General features: G+C 37.9%; 2 protein-coding genes and 1 non-coding gene across 3 annotated transcripts; all 3 read right to left on the bottom strand.

Moving 5' to 3' along the window:
• Positions 1-8438: 8438 nt before the first annotated feature.
• On the bottom strand, positions 8439-9366 carry LOC121777322. The gene has a single exon (XM_042174546.1). The coding sequence runs from the start codon at positions 9081-9083 to the stop codon at positions 8499-8501; it is 585 nt and encodes a 194-aa protein (XP_042030480.1). The 5' UTR covers positions 9084-9366; the 3' UTR covers positions 8439-8498.
• A 2720-nt stretch (positions 9367-12086) lies between these two features.
• Positions 12087-12158, bottom strand: TRNAQ-CUG. Its single transcript has one exon. It is a non-coding gene; the product is annotated as a tRNA-Gln (tRNA).
• A 1130-nt stretch (positions 12159-13288) lies between these two features.
• Positions 13289-15549, bottom strand: LOC121774882. Its single transcript, XM_042171790.1, has 5 exons — positions 15458-15549; positions 15186-15357; positions 14071-14405; positions 13677-13743; positions 13289-13571 (listed from the first exon to the last, which is right to left on the bottom strand). The coding sequence occupies exons 1-5, from the start codon at positions 15547-15549 to the stop codon at positions 13563-13565; spliced, it is 675 nt and encodes a 224-aa protein (XP_042027724.1). The 3' UTR covers positions 13289-13562.
• Between the last annotated feature and the right edge of the window lie 598 nt (positions 15550-16147).

Genomic DNA, 16147 nt, shown 5'->3' with positions numbered 1-16147 from the left:
CATAGTACTATTTTTTACGAAAAATTTTAATTATATTTAAATACAATTTGGATGGTAATTAAATTAAATAGTAGTACAAACAATTGTTGGACTCTAGGTGTTTGACGCAAGATGAGTGGCGAAAGAATTGTCCAAATTGCCCTTTGAAGGCCTTAAGGGCACTTTCGTCCGGAAAAAGTTCAAAATACCTCAAATGATATTAACTTTAAAATGATATTTTCAGGCCATCCGCAACGCTGTCACTTATTCGTCCCTTAACCGTTCCTTAAATTAATATTCATGGGCTCCACTGTACTTTTTTACTCCATCTCTTAACTAAGGGACGGAACCTGCAACTAGGCATGCACAAGGGTCGAAAACCGCCGGTTCAGGGTCATGAACCGGCGGTTCAAGGGTCGGGGAATGTATGAACCTGAACCGGCCCGCCTAGCTCCCGGCGGTTCCGGTTCCGGTTCAAAAAACCGGCGGGTTACGGGGTGGTTCAAAACCGCCGGTTTTCGGCTTGAACCGCCGGTTCCGGGCCGGTTCGCCGGTTCGACGATTTTTTTTTTTTTTTTTTGCATTTTTCAACTTTTCAATTTTAATCAACTTACATTACACTTTTCAAGTTTGTTTTTTTATGAAATGTGAGTAAATAAAATTGAAAAAAATACGAATAAAGTTGCAATTTTATTGAAATTGCATGATTACAAATTACACGTTACAAGTTACAACAATTACAAATTGAAAACATATGGCGGTCTTGAAGTCTTAAACAAAATTTAAATACAAATGAGACTACTAGTGAAGAACTAATTACAAATGACAAGAAACGATGTTGAAGTTCTTAAACGTATAAGTGTATTATATATATACTCTTAACCGGCGAAGAAGATCTTTCTACATAACTAAATTAAAGACACCTTTAGCAATTCAACTTTAAATGTTGAGTTTCGTCTAACAATCAACAAATATAGTAGAATTGTCAAAAGTTTCCCTCATTTAGCCGTATAGAGAAATATACTTCATCGACTAGAGTATATACAAATACAATTATGTAATTGTTTTTGCATATACAAAAACATACGGCGGTTCAACCCTAAACCGGCGGGTTGTCCACGGTTTCCGTCAGAAAACCGCCGGTTTCTGACCGAAAACTGGCGGTTTCTGACCGGTTTTGCAGGCCTACACACTGACCCTACGGCCTAGCCTCTGAAAAGTTGCCGGAACCGTCAGAAACCGGCTCCCGAACCGGCGGTTTACCCCGACAAACCGGCGGTTTACCCCTCAAACCGGCGGTTTACCCCGCGAACCGCCGGTTCCAACGGCTATACTAAACCCCTACGCGAACCCTACGAACCCCTAACCTACGAAACACTATTTAACCCTTTGAACCGGCGGTTCGAACCGCCGAACCGCCGGTTCAGGTTCAATATATTGCCGAACCTGAACCGGCCCTTCCGACCCTTCAACCCTTCTGCCGGTTCAACCCGCCGGTTCCGGGCCCGGTTCCGGTTCATGAACCGGCGGGCCCGAACCGGCGGTTAACCGCCGAGCCGGGTCGGTTTGTGCATGCCTACCTGCAACCCTCCATCTCTTATCCGTCCCTTAACCGTCCCTTAAATTACTATTCATTCAATTTCATTTTTATTTTTATTTCCAACAAATTCAATTAATAAAAACACACTTCATTAAAAATAAAATAAAATAAAATTACAACATAAAATAAAAATACAACTTAGAATTCAAAAAACAAAAAAAACACATAATTAAAATTCTAAAAAAATAAAAATTACATAATTTAAAATACAATTTTATAGAAAATAAAAAAAACTACTCCGCCGGCGAATCATCCCCCGAAGGCGGTGGAGATGCACTGAAGCCACCTGGAGGTGGAATACCGAGTTGTCTTGCCATAAACTCAATTCCGGCAAGATAGGCTTGGTATTGGGGAGGCGTCATGCGCGAAGTGTCCGCCATTGTGGCGGTCATGTACGTGGACATTAGGGAGTTCGAGGGTACCCGCGAGCCCGAGCCCACCTGGCTTGATTCGGCTCGGCCCCTCCTCCCTCTAGCCGCCCTCGCCGCATTTCTCCCTTGCGGCTGACGGCGCCCACGGGAGGACCCCCCGGCATCGTCTGTCGTGCCCTCAACCTCCTGCAAGGCAAACTCTTGCGCGGTGCTGCCCGAACCGCCCTCACTAGACGGGTATTGGCCACCCGTCGTGTGCTTCGTGCGCTTTGAGGTTGAGCCCGAGCTGGACCGGACACCGCCGGCCCACCTTTCCTCGTCTTTGACGACCTCCCAAACATCGATATATTTGAATTGTTTGGCAGTGTCGTCGTAGTAGACTCGCAAAGCCGGCCTCAGAATGTCGGCTCCTGTGGCTCCGCTTTGGTAATGAGTCGCTTCACTCTTGTAGATGGCGCAGAATTTTTTGACCTCTCAATCGACTCGGTCAAAGTGAGTGCGGAGCATCTTATATGTGCGGCGGCGGGACCCCTTCGGCTTAATCTCGTGGTAGGCCTCGGTGACCTTTTCCCAGAAGCACTTCCGGGGTTGTCGATTCCCGACGATGGGATCGTACGAGACGCTGATCCAGGCGTTGTACACCGCCAGCGTTTCTTTGGGGCTGTAAGGATACCGGCCTAGATCATCCCCCTCCTCGTCCGCCTCCGCCTCCGCCCTGGAGCTTCCACCGCCTCGGACTCCTCCACCGCCTCGGCTTCCTCCTCCGCCTCGGCCTTCTTACGAAGTGGGTTCAACGGAATAATCCTCCCTAATCTGGGATAATCCCTGTGAATACCTCGGGGCGGAGGGACGGGCGTATGCATCCACATCAAAATGGGGTGGTTGGTACCCCCCGGCGTCGACGAACCCTGGGTGCCCAGCGTCGATGAACCGGATCCACCACCCAGGACATTGTACATGCCTCCCCAGTCGCCGAACGCGTTGATGTCGAACCCGCCACCGCCAGAGTTAAAATACGGGAGTCACGCATCCCGCCGGAGCGCACCACGTCGCCCTGGCGCGTGGCGAGACGCCTCGCCATCCGTCACGGTGGGATGGAACTTGTGGCTGGCTGGGGACGAGACGGGGCGCTGCAACGCGTCACGTCGCGGTCTCGTCCCTTAGTGACGGATTACGGGCCACCCGCGTGACACGTTGCGGGTGGCCTCAAAGTTTACGAACCTAAAACGATACTTTGATAAAGTTTGTGGACCTAAAAAGACGTTCCCTCTACTTTAAAACCCTAAAATATTTTGCAGGGTTTAACAAATGAAATAAGTGTTTTACAATCCAGAGTTGTGAATATTTTTATTTACTGGTAGTGACAACTAACAACACAAAATGATCCTTGTATATTGTCATTATATACCAAAAATCTCAGTTGTGTACATTGAAATTATAATATTTAAATAGAAAAGAGTAAAGGTCAATTTTGGTCCTAACCATATGACCAAAATATGAATTTGGTCCAAAACATTCACTTTTTGAAAAACGGGTCCATAACATATGAAATTCGTGTCGTTTACGTCCATTTTTTACGGTGCCCTCAATTTTTAACGGTTAACTATCGATTAGCACAATTTTGACCCGATTAAACATAATCTTGGATTATTAGGCATCTAATTATTTTCTAATTACCACACAGGTCCAATATATTTACCAAATGAACCAGCTTAGTCCTAAACATTTACAAATATAGCAAAAGGTCTTGTCGTCTGGTTCCCTACAACCAAACCTCCTGTTCCCCACCACCAACCAACACACCCCATTCCCTTTCGGTCTCTGAGGCGGCGGAACCGGAAGGTCGTGTCGGAGCTTAGTCCTCCTCTCAAAATCATCGTTGATTTCTGGAAAATTGAACGGTGGAGCTCCACAGTCGGAAGAACTAGGGTTTGTCGTCATCCTCCTTGTGTTGTCTTCTTTCTCAGGGAGTACTTCGTCGTCGGGCTCGACTTCTAGAATTGGAGAAAGCTCGATTTCTGCGTCGGCATTAGGGTTCGCCGACGGACCTTGTTCCATTTGCTTCGGAGGAGGAGAATGGTGTCCGACAGGATCGGGCTCCGACCGCCTTTCACTTTCACCTTGATTTTCGGGCTCTGACCGCCCTTCACTTTCTTGGTCGGATTCGTAGCTAGGGTTTTTCTGTGCAGAACGGCGAGAAGAGAGGAGATAGTTGGAGAGTTGGGAGACGATTAAAAATGCTAAAGGAATTGAAAAAGAATTTAAATCCATTTAATTAGCAAAATAATTAGATGCCTAATAATCCAAGATTAAGCTTAATCGGGTCAAAATTGTGCTAATCGATGGCTGACCGTTAAAAATTGACGGCACTGTAAAAAATGGAAGTAAACGACACGAATTTCATATGTTATGGACTTGTTTTTCAAAAAGTGAATGTTTTGGACCAAATTCGTATTTCGGCCGTATGTTTAGAACCAAAATGGACCTTTACTCAATAGAAAATAATGCTATTATTATGAAATTAAAGTTCATGATTCTTTTGTTATCAACTAGCTAGCCTATTCTGATTATAAAAGAGGGATAAGTTCAGTGTATGACTCAATTTGGTTTGCATTTCACAAATCCAAGTATGCATACCTACAAGTACAACTAGGGGTGGGTCGGTACCGAAAACCCCATACCGCATACCTTATCGAAAACTGTGGTATGACAAAATATTATACCGATACTATACCAAATTTTCAATACCATTTTCGTACTGTTATTGCGGTATACCATACAATATTTCAGTATACCGTACTTTTGCGGTACACCAAAATATGGAATGATACATGGGTTATCATGAAAAAATCAGTTTTTTATCCAAAATATTTTAAATAACAATTTAACTATTTAAATAACGTCCAAGACAATAAAACTCCAACACAATCAAATCTTTTGCATAACATTGAAATCAATAAAAGTACTTCAATAATTAAATCTTTTTCTGAAAATATTTCAGTATATGCGGTATACTACCGAAACCTTTCAGTACAGTATGATAACATACAGAAAATTGCGGTATAACGCCAAACTGATATCTTCGGTACGGTAAGTGTTGTATTTCAGTATTTTTTCCCAACCTCTAAGTACAACCACTTTGTAGATTTCTTTATAATAATTGAATGACATGAAAAGAAAACCGCAGAAACTGCTACAAAAAAAAACCGCAGAAACTGCAACAAAAACATTGGCAAGATCCTCAAACTGAGCGTTGAACCCTACAACAGGGATCGGCCGCGACGGCGCCAACGCAAAGGCCTCCCGACCGGCAGCAGCGTCGCCCGAAACAGCACTGGCCGCAGACCTGACATAACGAAAATAGCGCGACCTCAGCCTGTCCTTAGCCGCGGAGAGGGACGCGAGCGCGGCGCCGTAGTACTTCGAGCACAAGCCGTAAACTTCCTTCAGCTTCGGGTCAGAGGTTTGGGAGAGAAGGGATTGGATTTGGGAGCTCGTTGATGAAGCTACATTGAATGTTTCATCGATCACGAACTGATCAATTTGTTGCACGTTCTCATTTGCGTGACCTTTTAAGAGAGTGTAGCAGAAATCAGGGTTTTTGGAGTCGTTGCATATCTTGTTTAGAGGGCAGGCGTAGGCTGATGTGGCCAACAACAACACAAGGAGAGAAGAAAGAGAGGCCATTGTTGCAATCATTCGTTTGGTTCTTCTCAATTCTCATCTATATATATTAATTGTTGTTGTTTTTATTACAGTGAACTACCTCAAAAGTCCCTAACGTTTTCATTTGTGTCACTGCAGGCCCCTAACAAAAAAAATATCGTCAGACAACCCTAACCTTAAACATAATCACATATCGTATATTTGTAGCCATTTTTCGGACCAAAATACCCAAATGCCTTCAGGGGCATTTTAGTCAACTTACCAAAAACATGTACACACTGCAGACCTCCACTGCCTTGCAGACCTACCCTCTGTAATGTTATGTCATATTTGAAATTTCTCACGATATTGTGGGCTTTTTTAGCATTTTTCGTATGGAAATGTTTAGCATAAATTCAACAATTTTTTGGTGGATATTGTTGGCTTTTTTAGTTAGTACACAATTTTTTATTATATATTTAAATAAAGTGTTTTAAATAATAATAATATATAGAAATACGGAGTACTATATTTTAATTGTGCCAAATGAAAAAATAATACGGCTAAACCATTGATTATATAAAATTGAAACTACCACAACACAAAACATTTATAAATAAAATAAAAATACACAAAACACCAATGATCACTAAAACTTGGTCAGGAGAAATTTGGATGATTGAAAAACATAAAAAATTTGAAAAAGCGAATGATTTCGTATTTTTAAAAGAACAAAAATGCAGAATTTGACCAGTGGAGGATCAAACAAATTTGGAAAGCTACTTTTTAAAATTTTGGGATTCACGAAAATGAGAAACATATTAGATTTTATAATGATCAATTTGAACAAATGAGAATTGGAGCAAAATGTGTATTTAAAGAGGAAAATGGTAATTTTGGCTATCAATGACGAAGGGAGGTTACTGAGTAGGGGTGTGGGAGTGAAGTGGTGTGGAGGGAAGTGTAGAGTCAAATTGTGTGAATAATTTGAAATGGTTTAAAATACTCGCCCCAAGTTTTTACTTGAAGAATACGAAATGGCTGCACAATATGTCCAATCGCCGGCCAACCCAACAATCACTTGTGTCAGGCACAGTAAAAGTGGCAGCATGCAGCAGGCAGGCCGCTGTCAATCATGTTCCCTGAACTGACCAAGATGCCCTTTTAGGGCTAAAAGGCAATATAGTCACAAAAAACACGATATGTGATTATGTTTAAGGTTAGAGTTGTCTGACGATATATTTTTTTTGTTAGGGGCCTGCAGTGACACAACTGGAAACGTTAGGCACTTTTGAGGTAGTTCACTCTTTTTATTAATGTGTCAAGATTTGGCTTGGCATAATCGCGTAATTAATCCCATATGATTTTGTAGAGATGTTGAAAAATCATTGAAAGAATATAAAAATACGAGTGCAATATTTCGAATCATTGATAACGATTATGGATAGGTAGTGTAAATATGATTTGGTGTCGACGTTTTTTTACTGATAGTAACTGTTATGTATCTTTGATTTTTATCGCTCATCTTTTAATTGGTTCTCTCTCAATAACCATATATCTCGCACGACCTCAACCACAAATGCTGCAGTTTCTACTGGCGATGCCGGCACCGAAATATGGGTTAGCAAAAGCATCAAAACGTACACGAACTTCAAAAACAATCATCCCAAACAATAATTGCATGTGTATGGTTATTTCCTATGTACATTATTTGCAATATTCATTAGGTCCTTGTATTTGTTTCATTTGATATTTTTACAATTTTTTTGTGTGTCATTATCTCCTTATACTAATGCATTTTTATATAAGAAGTTTTTATACTTTTATTTTTAATTTTTGTTGAATCTTATTAATGTATTTCAAAATTTAATCGACTTTTTTGTGTTACTTAAATTTATTTATTTTTCTTTTTTTCTAAGATTTTTTTATAATCTATTCAGTTGCAATATCGACTCAAGAATTATTAAAAAATGAAATTTTTATTGATATTTTCCGTTATCAATTTATAAATTTATGTTTTTTCCAATGATCTTTGAGTCAATTTTATAACTGAATTAATTTTAAAATATATAAAAGAAAAAATTAATACAATGACCTAATAAAAAAAATTATAAAATAAAACAAAAAATTTATACAAAAACCGAATGAAATAAAATACATAAGGGGTGGGTAGGTACGGTATACCTTACCGAAATCACCATACCGTATACCTTACCGTAAATTCGGTATACGAAAAAATCATACCTTACCAAAATTTTTGATATACCCTTATTTTCGGTATGACCAATTTCCATACCGATGCCGTACCTCATTTTCGGTATACCGTAATTTTGCGGTATACCTTACTTTCAACATCAATGAAAATAGATAATTTGAGTTTTTAGAATATTATTTACATTTTATAATTAAATATATTTTATTCATAATTATATTTATATTTCACAATAAATTCATAATTATATTTATATTTTACGGTATATACCTTAATTTACGATATATACCGAATTTTGGTATGAAGCGGTATACCGCAGTATATGAAAATTCATGTTGTTACCTTACCGAATCTTTGGATAAAATATCATACCGTACCGAAAATCACCGTATGCATTTTTCCGCAGTCCTAAGCATAAGTGCCTTCACATATCTTTTCTCGTAATTTAATTGAGAAACTTTGTCATACTCAAATATCATTTCTTATATGGGATACAATTTGTCAAAAAAGTACACAATCCTTTAAACGGCCTCACAATAAAGTGGATTTCCCAAACATCACCTTTTTAATTTGACAAACACTTCTATAGGATATAGCCATTTTAGTAAAAAAAAATTTACATAATCCACTAATAATACATAAAAATGATTTTCCTATCTTTTTCCCTTTCTCTTTCTCTTTCCCTTTTATCTTACCAATAACTATTACTCATCCAAATATTGAAATTTGATATTATTAAATATAATTGAGAAAGCATCTCGTAATCGAGAAAATATTCAATGGTGTAGAGCTTATGAAAAATAGCGAGAAAAACACTGCAGTAATTCATAAACTCCTCGTTCTCCCTTACGATGGCGATAGGGCTCGTCGGCGCCATCGAAAACGCAATCCAGCATTCCTTACCGTCTCTTAAAGCGGTATCCGCCGCCGACCTGACGCTCCCGAAATCGCCCGATCCGATCTTCTCCTTGGCCGGGGAGAGCGCCGCGCGGTAGTAGTTCGAGCAGAGGCTGTAAACCACCTTCAGATTGGGATGGGAGGTTCCGGGAAGAAGCGATTGGATTTTGGCGGTCGTTTTCGAAGCGCTGTTTGTGGTTGCGACGAGCACGGATTCGTCGAGCTGTCGGAGATTGTCGAGCGCCTGGCCGTTCAAGAGAGCGTAGCGAGTTTCGGGTTTGATCACATATCTCTTGTAAAGAGACGGCGGAGACTGAGACCGAGACTGCCGATGGACGAAATTCCAAGAAACAGCCTCATGGCGATTTTTATCCGTCATTTGTACCCCGAAAAAAAAAAAGTTTCCAGAGAGGGGAAAGACGCGACAAGCTGTCGCGTGTTTTAACAAAACACGCTTGAAGCTCTCGCGTGTTTAATTAAACACGCATCAGGCTCTCGCGTGTATATGTAACACGCGACACGCTCTCGCGTCTTTAAGCAAACACGCGACACGCTCTCGCGTGTTTCCCTTGAATTACAAAGTCGGTCCAGAAGGCAGAAACCTCACTTTCGACCTCACTTCCACCTCGCTCATTCTCTCCCTCTCAGCGACGGCCAACGTCTCTAGCTGGCGAAAATCGAAGTGAATCCGATATTTTGATGCTCTAATTCCTAATTTAAGTGGTGTTAGGTAATTTTTGACTATTAATTTCAATTATCATTGCTATATATATTAGTTAGGTATAGATTTAGGGTTTATGGCATTGAACTTGGTATTGAATTTTCGGTTTTAATTTTGTTCAATATTTATTTAAGTATGTTGAATTTATAGTATATGATGTTATGTCGTACTTATTTTGTAGGTTTAATGGTGTTTGTGAGTTTATATTGGGATGGAAAAATTATTCAGCTCCCAGGTTTGGGTGTTGCTTATGATCCCCTCGTGCAAAATCATTTATTATTCAACCAAATTCAATAATTCAAAACCAAAATATCAACCATGTTCAACAAATCAACATCAAATTTAACAAATTAACACCATATTCAACCATGTTCAATAATTCAACAATAATACAACCAAATTCAATAATTCAAAACAAAATTCAATAATTCAACAAAATATCAATCACATTCACCAAATTAACACCAAATTCAACAAAATAACACCAAATTCAACAAAGTAACACCTTATTCGACCATGTTCAATAATTCAACAATAATTCAACCAAATTCAATAATTCAAAACCAAATTCAATAATTCAACAAAATATCAATCACATTCACCAAATTAACACCAAATTCAACAAAATAACACCAAATTCAACAAAGTAACACCTTATTCGACCATGTTCAATAATTCAACAATAATTCAACCAAATTCAATAATTCAAAACCAAATTCAATAATTCAACAAAATATCAATCACATTCACCAACTTAACACCAAATTCAACAAAATAACATCAAATTCAACAAAGTAACACCTTATTCGACCGTATTCAACACTTCAACAAAACATCAACCAAATTGAATAATTCAACATCAAATACAACCAATTTCAAGATAAAATCAACCAAATTGAATAATTCATCACCAAATTCAACCAAATTCAACAAAATACTTTCTACCCCATGAACCCTAACTATTATACCCACCTAAAATATACCAATAAAAATTGAAAGTAAGGGTTGAAAGTTACCTAACAACACTTCAAATTGGAATAGGAGAGCTAAATATCGGATTAGGCTTCGAATTTCGCTGATTTTCGGAAGAATTTCGCCGATTTTCACTGTTTTTCGCTCCTGCTTCGCGTTTTGTGGTATGTTCTGCCTTCTGGGCGGATTTTGTGAAGCAAGGGAGACACGCGAGAGCGTGTCGCGTCTTTGCTTTAAACACGCGAGAGGAAGGCGCGTCTCTCCTTTAATACACGCGAGAGGAATATGCGTGTTTTATTTAAACACACGAGAGGAAGACGCGTCTCTCCTTTAATACACGCGAGAGGAATATGCGTGTTTTATTTAAACACGCATTAGGCTAATGCGTCTATACTTTTAAAACACGCGACAGCTTCTCGCGTCTTTCCTATGTCTGGAAACTTTTTTTTTCAGGGTACAAATGGCGGATAAATTTTGCCATGACATCCTTTCTTGGAATTTAACCACTGCCGATGCCAAAATGGTTGGTGAGAGTGAGGCCATTGTATTCGTATTCGTATTCATTAGTACTTTCTTCGCATTCATTTATAGTGATGCATCCGCATTTTGCTTTTTTTTTTTTGTATTTGGGTAATTGGATTAAATGAGAAATGCCGTTGGATTTTGAAGGGATATAGTAATTAATTAATGCAAATTTTGCTTTGCCGAATCTCAGTTATACTAACTCTATGCGTGTTCACTGTGTAAGAATTGAGCAATTCTTGGTATAATTGGGGGATTAATGGTTGTTCACCTTCCACTATTTAATTGTTGGCGGCCTTACAATTTAGGTGGGGTCCGCACTATTCATGCCAATTGGGGAAGAATTGAAATCTTTTCTCATAGGTAAGATTTGTTTGTGCATTGAAAAGTGCACCAAGAAATGGATTTGGTTTTACACATTTACCTCATTTTTCCACCTTTTCATTGGAGGGATAAATTTGTCAATCCATAAATCAATTAGATCAAAGTCTTTATTTTGGGTAACATTTGGGCCAATTCTAGGATACTAAACAATGGGGAAAATAATTATATATGTGGCTAATTATGGCTCAATTCTTATAAGATTTAATTATTCCAAATGTTAGAAATGGAAATCTCCTAGAGTGAACACGCTAGTAGTGAAATATGCATAATGTTATTATGCCGGATCGGAGCGACCTTAACTAATGAAATTAATCTTTGTGACGTTTTTAGGTAATAAATTGTGCTATTTGGTGTGCATTTTAATTTCTGTGTGGTTTAGTGAGTTTTCGAACCAATTTTGGATTTTGGTGTTTTTATTTATTTATTAGTGTGAGAATTTAATTGGGGCATTTTTGTGAGTGAGAATATGTGATTTATTGAGTGATAATATATTATTTTTATTAATTTCAATGGTGTGTTCAGTTCAAATATTTAAATTTTGTGAGCTATGTGAATTACTTGTGCTTTTTTGCAATTTCAAGTGTCATAATTAATATACTTATATATTTATGGAGATTTTTATGAAAACTATATCTTTTTATAATTATTTTGAACAAAAAATGGAAATTGTATTCCGAGCATTCCTATTAATTTTCAAGTGTCAAGAATTTTGTGGACTGAAAGAGTGGGCTGTATTCCGAGCATTCCTATTTCTAATAAAAACAAAAAATTATGAATGAAAAAAGGTCCTACCGAGATTTGAACTCGGGTTACTGGATTCAGAGTCCAATGTCCTAACCACTAGACCATAGGACCAGTTAGTTAAACCTAATAATTTTATCTATTTAATTATATATTAAATTCAATGTGAACCATTCATTCATTATTAACATTGAATTAACATATTCCTCATACTTAATTGACACACATAAAAATCTAGACTTCGAATCATTTGTTGCTTATTCCGTGTTTTGAACCAAGCCTGCTCTTGGTAATTTTAACCCTATACTTTAGCTTTCACGAGCCACCAGTCCCGTGCCCTAACTCATTGGGACCAATCCGCACCGACCCTCCAAAGACCCCAACGTGAGCATTTGTATAACTTGTGGCTTTTCAAATGCTTGTTTTTCATTAAACTGCGAATTTTAAAGCAATGTGCCCAACCCTTATAACACTCATTCTCCTTCTCCTCTCTCATATTTTTTCTTCACCAACTTCTTTTGGAAAACCAGAGCTCATCTTCTTCATTCCAGTTGATCTTGAACCATTTATGCTTAGTTGGTAATCGAAGTGTTCATGTCCTTGAACCACACGATTTTTTTGCAGCACAACTCTTCTCGGCTAAGTGTAGAAGTTGAGTCCTATGGCTCGATTTCTGCTTCATAGCTACTTGCGGTTAACCTCTTCCTCTCATTGGTTTGAAATTTGAATGATACTTGATGCTTATGTGTGCTTGCATTCTACGATGCATGTTTTTTTGTCTTCTTGTTAAAAGTCGAAAAAAATAGTCAGACTGCCATGTTCGTGGCTATGTACAGCTGTGTGCATGCGTTCGTTTGACGAACATTTTATACGGTCTTAGATCCTACTACTATACATATATAGTATGGTCTGTTAAAATTTCATTCTATATGGAGTTCATTTGATGCTCGAAAACTCGTGAAAACTGTTGTCGAGGAGTATTAATTTTGTGTGTTTGTATCGAATTTTTATATCGTGTTAAAATTATCCAACACTTAAAATTTCAGTGAAAAGTTTGCAATTAGATGTTGAACACTATAGTCTATAATACGAATATATGCTTATTATTTTTAAAAAAATATTTTTGTTATTATATAAATAACAGTACTCAGTTTATTAGCAGTAATTTATTTTGTTTGTGCGGGTGGCCAATTGACTCCACTTAAAAAAAACTAGTTCTACTACTAAGAAATAGACACACGATCTTTAAACATTTCTATTTATTTATCCATAAAAACATAAAAGCAAAATTGGCACCGTTGACAAGAATTGGGCGATGCACAAAATTCCTGCTATTGAGGTTCGTCTTCGTGTAACGAAATCTCAATATCAAATTACAACTAAAGAAATATTTTTAATATAAACAAATATACCTAAGATACTGGACAAAATACGTGCTAGAATTTATAAATTCTCACCTTGATTTTTATAGTATATTTTATTGACTGGGAAGATAACTCGATCCATTTCTGTAACTAACTAGGCAATCTGGAAAAAGAATCACAAAATAAATATTAGTACAAAAGAAAATTAAGAAACCAGCACCTAATTTAGCAAACAGATGAGTATATTGAAGCTGAAGTAGTTAGTTACCATGTAAATATAAGGATCTGAGCGGCCTCCTGCTCCAAATCTCTTCACTGCTTTCAACTTCAGCAACCTGTTTATAACAAACAATTGTTTCTGCTAGAGATTGTTATCACTCAATACAATGTCACACCAAATGAAAATCTGGCTTCAACAAGACTTTGTGATGAAATGATGTTACAATTCCAAAAATCAAGAACGAGAGTGATGGGTTTGAATAGCAACACTACAGATTATCATTGATCATCTAAGCAAGTGTGCTTTTCCTGAGTTATGTAGACACTAATCCATGCAAATGATCAAAACACCAACGTTTTTCATAAGCATAATCACATTTATTTGATAATGTACAGAAAATATTTATCTGTAACATAAGAAGGGGTCAATTGATGATACTCACATTCGCAATGCTTTGCTTGTGGACGGGCTGTCTCCGAGCAACTGACGGATCATCACTTCAGAAGCACTTCCATCAGCAAGAAACCTCATAATGGCTGCAGCTTTGTGGCCCATGTGATCGGGCATACCTGGCTCCCTCCCCTTAGCAACAGCACTAGTTTTGCTACTAAGACTTTGCCTGGAGTTGCTAGAAAAGCAGGACGAAACCTCGGTTGTTATCTCGGAGAAAGTCTCAGATGACGCAGAAGGAGCAGGAGTTGCTATTGGCTTGCTGCTGGTTTTCAGTTTCTTGCCATTGGAGATGTATATACTTCTTGAGCGTTTCTTCTGCACTATCTGAGAATTGTTGAAAAATTTATTCAGGACTGAATATTAAGCTAGTTTTATGGAGGAAGAGCAAAAAATGTAGAGAAGCATTGCTAGAGAAGATCCGAATTGAATGGTCATATTGCCTAGCATTACACCAGACTGTGTGCACAGAGCAAATGTTGTTTCAACATACTAATAAGTAACTAAAGGAGAGCATTAGACACAGAATTTGACCCAGAAAATTCACGACTAGAGATGAGTTCTGAACATAACACACAGTGAGAAATCTTCACTGACTGATTGCTACTGTAAATTGAACCGGCATCCCTGAATTTGTGAAACGGAGTTTTTCAGGGCTTGATCATTTTGTATATACATCATCTACTTTCCATACGTTTCATAGATATTAATGCATCTTCACAAGCAATATAATCATACCAAAAGCGGAGTGGACAAATAGCACTACAAAAGGAGAGGAATCAAATACTAATTCACAGCTAATCGCTAAATTTGTGATGAATCAATATACACAGAAAATCAACTGGCGGTTCAATTTTGGAAGTAAACACATCAGGTGTCATGAACAATCAGCTAGCAAATTGACTTGAGCTTCAAGCTCAGAGGAAATCTGAGGGAAAGTCAGATCTCAATCAGCTAATAGCAGCGTTTTGCAGAAAGTTGCATTGCACGACCGAAATTTCATAAAGTTGAATGCTGTATAATCCAAATGACGCAGCGAAGAGAAATTTCAAACTCAGAAACACCACAATCAACTGAGATCTACTCAAAACCAAAGCAGAGGATCACCTTGAGCTTCAGATCATGCGATCTGGACGCAAACGCCGCCGCCATCAGCTGCAGAGCGGTCGACGACTCATCATCCGCACTCACTTCTGCCGGCGATCCGCCGATTCTGAGAGCGGAAATCGCCGTGCTCTCGAGGCTCTCCGGACTGTCGCCGTCGCCGCAGCTCATTCCCCTGTGAAGAAAAAAAAACTCAGTCAAATCCAAATTCAACGATGGAAATTCAATCATCAAAATAAACGATAAATAGAGGTGAACGGCGATGAATTTCTTACACGGAAGGACAGGAAGAGAGACTGAGAAGCGCGGAGGCGACGCTGCGCTCAATGTTTGAAGGAAATGAAGCTACCACAGTTTTCGAATCCATTTGTTTGTGTTTTATCTTTTTCGTATTTGAAAATGGCGGGACAACTTCGAATTCTGATCTTTCTTTTTTCCCTTTTTGGTTATTTTCAGATTTCTCTGAAATATTTATAGTAGGAGTATATAAAATTTTCTTTAAGCTGTAAATTTCTATAAGCTGTAAATATTTTTAAGCAAAAATTATGTTCTTTCTTTTTTCCTTTTTGCTTAACTTCAAGGGTACATTTCTTTTATATTCAGACAATTAAATTATAGTAATAAATTACTAATTAATGGAGTATCTGATTGTTAAATGTACTTTCATCTTATGATTGGTAAATAATTCTGTAAATCTATTTATCAATTTCAGAATAACAGTCTTTATTCCTTGTATAGAAATTCCATTTGGAAGGAATAGTAATTTTTATCGAAATAATAATTTTTAATTGACTTTTCGCAATTTTTTGAATTGAATATAAAACATAGTAGTAATTTTTTCACTTTCCGCTATTGTAAAACAATGGCCAAAATTGAAATTGATGTAATCAAATGTGACAACAAAATCATGTTGATTCGGATGAATTGGCATTTTTTAAGTAACACACAAAATAAAATGAGATTGT

This window comes from Salvia splendens, chromosome 2, assembly GCF_004379255.2.
Source record: "Salvia splendens isolate huo1 chromosome 2, SspV2, whole genome shotgun sequence".
NCBI lineage: Eukaryota > Viridiplantae > Streptophyta > Magnoliopsida > Lamiales > Lamiaceae > Salvia > Salvia splendens.
Note: the sequence above shows the minus strand (reverse complement) of the source record. Positions and strands in the feature narration are given on the sequence as shown.